Source organism: Helianthus annuus, chromosome 2 (genome assembly GCF_002127325.2).
Source record: "Helianthus annuus cultivar XRQ/B chromosome 2, HanXRQr2.0-SUNRISE, whole genome shotgun sequence".
NCBI classification, from domain to species: domain Eukaryota; kingdom Viridiplantae; phylum Streptophyta; class Magnoliopsida; order Asterales; family Asteraceae; genus Helianthus; species Helianthus annuus.
In genome coordinates this window covers 117,033,158-117,039,970 of record NC_035434.2, presented here as the reverse complement: position 1 = coordinate 117,039,970, position 6,813 = coordinate 117,033,158, and the positions used below count along the sequence as shown (strand labels likewise).

Sequence of the window (6,813 nt, the reverse complement as noted above, 5' to 3'; positions counted from 1 at the left end):
AACATTCGGCTAAGGAATATTCGTTGGATCCCGGTTTTAGAGGATAGTTAGTTACATTATCTTTGCTATAAACAGATGGGGGCGGATCAGTTTAAGGCACACAACTTTTCACTAACACTCTCGTACACTTTCACTCTCGAGCTTACTGCAAACACCACACTTGTATCCGAATTATATTGTAACACTTAGTCGATCCGCACCACATCCTGCACTGTATCCTGAAATTTGAAGCAATAACAAGAACAAGGCAGCTGCGATTGTCAACTCCCGAGGTTTTATGCCGGAGATCTAGATCGATCAAGGGCTTTCCTCATACATATCGTGTCAACCCCTTTACTTTTTGCTCATTGTTTGATCGTAGATATAGCTCGATATCCTGAGCCGTATCCTGAAATTGTTTTTTGCAAAGAATTTAATTAACACTTTTTTGAACATATTCTCTTAGCACACTGCCTCACAAAACTAATTTGATCACTTAATTACTTAGGTAATTTTTGACCAAAACAGGAACTGACTTTTGTGAGCAGATATTGATAGTATCTAGAAACTTCTTTGTCAGATTTCCCTTGTGTGTTTATTTTCGAGACATCCTCTTCTTGCTTGGCCTTTATCTTTAAATATTCATCAACATTTTTCGGCCAGGGATATCCTTTGATTGATGGCAAACTCCTTTTGGCAGGGTCATCCTCATAATAAAAGGTTTTTATTTCTTCTCTAACAGCTTCCAGTTCAAGAGGAAATTGAACACCTGCAGGAGGTAAGGGCTTGTGCATTGGAACTGAAGAAAGAGGAACAGGTTTTGGTATTTTGACACGAGCTAAAGGTTTTGAAGATGTTTGGGATGGTGAAGTGACATCATCTTTAAGAATTAGCCTTCTCCTCTTTATTTGAGGAGGGACTGATGATGTTTTGGATGGAACGGTGGTTGTAGTGGCAGTGGTTTGTGGTAGACTAATAGTTGTTGAAACAACTGGTGTTCCAACCACTGTTGTCTTTACAGCAGATGTTGTAACAACTGTTGTCTTCTGCCTTTTGGTAGGAGGTGATTTTGTTTTTGGTGGTGATGGAGGTAAGGCAGTGGATGTAGTGTGTGTTGAGGTGGTGTGTGTTGAAGTGGGAGCAGATGTTGAAACTACTGAAGTACCAACAACAGCGGATACAACAGGAGTTACAACAGCTGTTTTAGGTGGTGGTTTTTTAACAGACTTAGAACGTATGATTGGAATGGATTTGGGTAGCCTTACTCTTCTTGTAAGCTTTTTCTTTTCATAAATAAGATTTTCATCATCTCTTGACCCTGAAGTACCCTGATCCGGATAATTCACCCTGGCTTTCTTTTTGGCCTCTCTATCCCTTTTTACACCTGCAAGTGCTTCTGCAAGTGCATTTGTGGTCACATCAATTTTCTTACTCCCATCTGGCAAAGGAATCTGTTTGGTCATATTTGAATTTTCTGGTGCAATGTAGAGACCATCCTTTATTCCCTTCCTTCTCCACTCCTGAATTTTCTCCCCCTTTTTGGCATTATCTTCGGGGAGTTGATCAATGAAGAAACCTGGTGGAGGAGCAGTGCCAGTGGTGTGCAAGATCTGAGTTTTGAGAGCCTTTAGATCAGCCTGAGTGTTCTTGAACCTGGACTCCATTGCATTTCTCAACTGTTGAACATGGTTTTCATGTTGCTGATCTGCTATTTGTGCTTGATGATGGAGAAAAGGTTGAAATAGTTTCCAGAGCTCATTTGTAGCAGGTGCCTGTTGGAGAGCAGATGCTTGAGGGGGAACAGCAGTGGATTGTACCTTTTGTACTTGTAACAACTGTTTGAGCATATCTTTGAGTTCTGCAACAGAGTTATCAAGTTTTTCAACATGAACCATCAATTTCTAATACTTTAAATCATCACCCAATTTAATGGGATCATCTGACTTCCCACTAACAGTGGTTTTATCAGTGGTAGAGGTAGGGAGTGTACTCCAAACATTATCCACTGATGCCCCTTTTTCTTGGTACTAGGGTCTTCTTCCTTCAACACTTGACAACCTTTTGATGTTGCCAGTAGGATAAATAAATCCACTGGTGGTTGGCAGAGGTGCTATAAAAGGAATTGCCTCCAAGGAAGTCTTATTGATGTAACCACTGTCTAACTGAAAACCAGTGGGTTCAACAGTTGTAGTGGCTGCTTCACTTGGATTACCACAAAGAGTTACTTGTAACTCAATGGGTGTAACCTCCTCAGGTTGTGTTGGTGGGTTAGCAATGAATGATACAGCAGGTTCAGTCATTTGTGGAGGCATATTCTAATTAACAGGTGATTGAGAAGGACTGGGTAATGCCTGGTTCAAATCAATTGCATCCAACAGAAGTTGTCACTACGCCAAATATGACCTATGGCCACACTTTTTCAAAAACCTCCATGCCACACTTTCAAATAAATGTGTGGCTAAAGCTCATTAATGACATTTCAAAACCTTTTAGACTACTTTTAGCCACACCTTTTATTTAATAAAGTGACCATTGTATAATAATTCAAAACTTTTAGTCACACTTTAAGAAAAAAATGTGACATTTACTAGCCACACTTAAAAAGTGTGGCCAAATGTGATCAACCGCCATGGTATTTGTTTGACTTTGTATTCATGTGACAAAAGCACAAACATTTTCGAAACCTTTAGCCACACTTTCACATTATAATGTGACATTTTCTAGCCACGGTCGAAAAGTGTGGCCAAATGTGACCAACCATCTTAATATTTTTTTAATGATGTGGCTAAAAGCTAATACGTATGACAACTTAGATTATGGTCATAGTTAAAGTTTTGATGTGTGGCTAGAAAGTAATCAATGGGCATGGCCAAACAAATAACATATGACTATTAATAGTCTATGGTCACAATTTAATTGTTACATGTGACCATTGTATAACATTTAACCACATTTTAAAAAATGTGATACTTATCAGCCACACTTCAAAAGAGTGGTTAAATGTGATCAACTGTCATGGTATTTGTTTGATAATGTAACTAAAAACTAAAATATACGGCCACATATATTATTTTGTGTGACAAACGAGTAGTGTTTATTAGTCACTCAGTGAACACGAAACAAAAATAGCGACTGTATGTAATTTATGATAATAAAGTTATTATGTGTGGCTAAAAGTAATTAATGGTCACTGTGAAACATTCTATGTGTGGCCAAGTCTCTTTGTTGATCTCCGTTCTTCCACTGCCTTCTATATCCTAAAATGCAGAAGTTACAGGCAGTTCCCAGTTCTGTTAATCCCCACTACCCAAAATTGTCATACGCTTCCCTTGTAAAAAATGCTTTTAGGGCAAAACCAGAATTGTTTATCTAGATGCAGAAAGAGGAAGAACCATATTAGAGAGCCAACTCTTCAAGAAATCTCTTCAAGAAATTAGCGATATTCAGCTACAATTTGATTGCATATAAAGTCGATTGGGGCATAACCTTGCTATTGTCCTTGTATGCCTGTCGTTTTAGCCGCCACTATCATCTTCTTCAGAAAAAACTTCGTTAACATGAAATTAGTTTATTTGATTGGCAGCAGGTGGCATAACATAGGTGAATCTCTCCCTCTCTTGCTCGCTATTCTAGTTTTCTTTTCAAATTAGATTCAAACCCTAATTTTACCCTCTTTCTCTCAATTTTGCAGATAGCCACTCCAACTGTCGTAAGGTAACCGAGATTTTTTCTTTCATTTATTTTATTAGTTTTCTGTAAGTTGTTTGTTCTTGAGTTTTGAGAATTTTACTGAAATACGAGGTGGGTGTGTTTTATTTTTGATCTTTTGATAATACGAGGTGCTTATGTTTGATTTTCGGATATGGTATTGTATGATTTTTATGTGAATACTTGAAAATGATACGGTTGCTTATGCTTGATTTTCGGATATGTTATCGTATGATTTTTATGTGAATACTTGAAAACTACTATAATGTAGTTAGATAATCAATTGATTAAAGCTACACAAAGTTAGATTATTTCACTTTCATCAAGATCTTTATAGACCTTCCTGTTCAAATATTGTTAAAGCTGGATTTGGATTAGACCTGGTTGTTCAATATGATTATTTTTTTTTTTGATGAATCTCATGGTTATGTGCTTGGGGTGTTTGATCTGATTCTGAATAATATATTTACTTTTGAATTTGGCAAGCAACCGAGAAAAAGTATGGGGAAGGATAATTGTATGATGAGTTTGATCCCAAACTTATGGTATCTTTCTTTTATAGTCCCATGTTTATAGTAACAATAACTCAAAAGTATTCTATTGTAAGACCACAACCAATTTTGTACGAAAAGCTTTAAGCCCTTTTTTTAATAGTTTACAATTTGGTAACTAATTACACTTTGAATGTTTTTACTGTAGTTGATACCATTTCATCTATAGAATTTGTTAAAATTGTGGAACATCTTGCAACAGAGATCATGTGGTCGTGTGGGTCGAAGCATGTTGGATGACGATGAGTTGACCTGCGATTACAGAAATTATTACTAGTGTCATATTTTTATTTTTTTAATAAAATAATTTAAGGTTTTTTTGTATTGAAGGGTCGAAACAGGTTTTTTTGTGGATTAAATGGGTCGTGTAACCTTTCCCAATTGCAGCACCAACACTTTGTACGTTACCATTTGGGAAGTTTCTATTCTGTCCTTTTTCACAGTATATTAGAGGTAGTAAAATGGGCAGGACTGACAAGGCTGAAATGTATAACTTTTTGTTACAGATCGGGTTGAACCAAACACTTCTTATGTGTAAAGTTTAGGCCTCACTTAGAAAAAAGACATATGATAAATACATTCTTGGTTGATATATAAATTCTTGGTTTCTAATATGTACCTTTTTTACAACCTAAATTGGATGTCGGATGATACTATTTGGCGGTTGTTTGGTTTTTGCTAAACACAGGTTAGTGTCGGGATGGTAGTGGTTGATGGGCGAAAACCTCTAAACTGGGTTTCACCTGGCGAATTAGGATTTTAGGTAGGGGTGTGAATTTTTGACTCGACCTGAAAACACGACACGAAACGAATGCGAATTTATCAGGTTCGGGTTAAACCCATCAGGCTCACAGGTTGACCCGTTTAGTATATAAAATGAAAAATAGGGTGGATTCTGTGAATATATCTATATATATAGAGTCAGGGGTTTTAGGTTAATGTAAAGTTTTCTTTTTATAATATGAGTAGATTTCATTGGTCAATAAGTGGTGCTAGTTAACTAGAGTACATCCCAAATTAAAGTAACTTGCTCCAGCTTGACTGAATCTAAATGTGCAGGAAGACATTCAACTTATGGCAGACACATGTTTGGAAGCTTTTAGGTTTTCCATCTCTTGGTCTAGACTGATCCCAAGTATGTTAACTTAATTGTCTAATATTAGTTATATTTATGTTAATTGGTAAATTGGAAATTGATATTGATGTAAATTTTGAAGATTTTAGGTTATTAGTTATGACGTGTGTAAAGGTTTACCCTAAGTTAGTAAGCCTAATTGTAAGCTGGTTTTTCACATGCAGTTGTTTTATATGTGTCAACTAAGGCGATCAACTGTATATTCATAATAAAGATTGCCGAGGTATGTCATTCTTTCTCATGTGCTCACTTTACACATAGGTATTGCCTATCATCATTAAGACAATTCATTTAATTCCAATTTGGTTGTTTGTTTTTCCAGGTTCACATCGCAACTTCAGTGTGTCTTAAGGAGGTCACAAGTTGTACAAAGACTTTACCCATAACGCATCAGTTTTTTCTATTTTCAGTAAGACCCGTGTTTTGACTTCTTTTCATAGTTTCAACTTTTAATTATGTTCTCGTTTGATCATTGAAACTTCTGCTTTTTCAGTGATATCATTTGATCATACGACATCAGAATTGGCCACTTGTTACAAGTTTACTCCCCACCACAACCAAAGCAAAGCAAGGTGGCCACCAACCCATGGATGCAAATTAGCGGCACGTTCAAGTCCAAAATCCATGAGTATATATGGACTTGAAGAAAACATCCTAGAAATAGTTCTTAGTTTATGTGTATAGTCGTTTCACTTTGTTACTTTTGTATGGATTATTATTGTTAATATCATTTTATTTTTTTATTTTCTCATGTTTACAGTAGTTTTTATTTTACAAAAAAAAAATAAAAATAAAAATAAAATGGGTAATTACACAAAATTGGCCACATAAAAACACAATAAAAATGTGTGACTAAAGTTAGACAATAATCACACTTCAAATAATAAAATTTTGTGTGGTTATAAATAACAGTTAGCCACATCATAGTCATTTTTTTTTTGTTTCTGTGACAGAATGATATCAAATGTCATGGGAAAAGAAGTTACGTGTGACCAAAGGTTATACAATAGGCACATTTAAAACACAAAATTCCGTGAGACTATAAATAGCCATTAGCCACATGATAGTCACTTTTTGTGACGAAATCATACGAAACGTCATGGGAAAAACAAATATGTGTGACTAAAGGTTAGCCAATAGTAACACTTAAAATTATAAAATCTTGTGTGGCTATAAATAACAATTAGCCACACCATAGTCATTTTGTTTCTTATTTGTGTGACAGAATGATACCAAACGTCATGGGAAAACAAGTTACGTGTGACTAAAGGTTATACAATAGCCACATTTAAAAGTACAAAATTTCGTGTGGCTATAAATAACCATTAGCCACACCATAGTCACTTTGTTTTTTGTTTGTGTGACGGAATGATAACAATTGTCATAGGAATAAAAAATATGTGTGACTAAAGGTTAGACATTAGCCACACTTAAAATTGC

At 35.7% G+C, this 6,813-nt stretch overlaps 1 protein-coding gene across 2 annotated transcripts; it reads left to right on the top strand.

The window, feature by feature from the left end:
* Positions 1–3,138: 3,138 nt before the first annotated feature.
* On the top strand, positions 3,139–6,119 carry LOC110919989. Of its 2 annotated transcripts, XM_022164237.2 has the most exons (7): positions 3,139–3,579; positions 3,671–3,693; positions 4,569–4,637; positions 5,298–5,373; positions 5,538–5,596; positions 5,696–5,782; positions 5,867–6,119. In XM_022164237.2, exons 1-7 carry the CDS (start codon positions 3,483–3,485, stop codon positions 5,867–5,869), a joined length of 414 nt encoding a protein of 137 aa, XP_022019929.1. In that variant the 5' UTR covers positions 3,139–3,482; the 3' UTR covers positions 5,870–6,119. The 2 variants fall into 2 exon arrangements, with proteins under 2 accessions (XP_022019929.1, XP_022019933.1); XM_022164241.2 differs by lacking the exon at positions 4,569–4,637 and having other exon boundaries at positions 3,141–3,579.
* The last annotated feature ends 694 nt before the right edge of the window (positions 6,120–6,813 follow it).

Excerpts from the sequence above, each read along its gene's own strand:
- LOC110919989 (XM_022164237.2), top strand. The coding sequence starts at position 3,483 with ATGCCTGTCGTTTTAGCCGCCACTATCATCTTCTTCAGAAAAAACTTC. Across the intron at positions 3,580-3,670 it reads CAGCAGGTGGCATAACATAG|ATAGCCACTCCAACTGTCGT; the intron begins GTGAATCTCTCC and ends TCAATTTTGCAG. Across the intron at positions 5,597-5,695 it reads TCATAATAAAGATTGCCGAG|GTTCACATCGCAACTTCAGT; the intron begins GTATGTCATTCT and ends TTGTTTTTCCAG.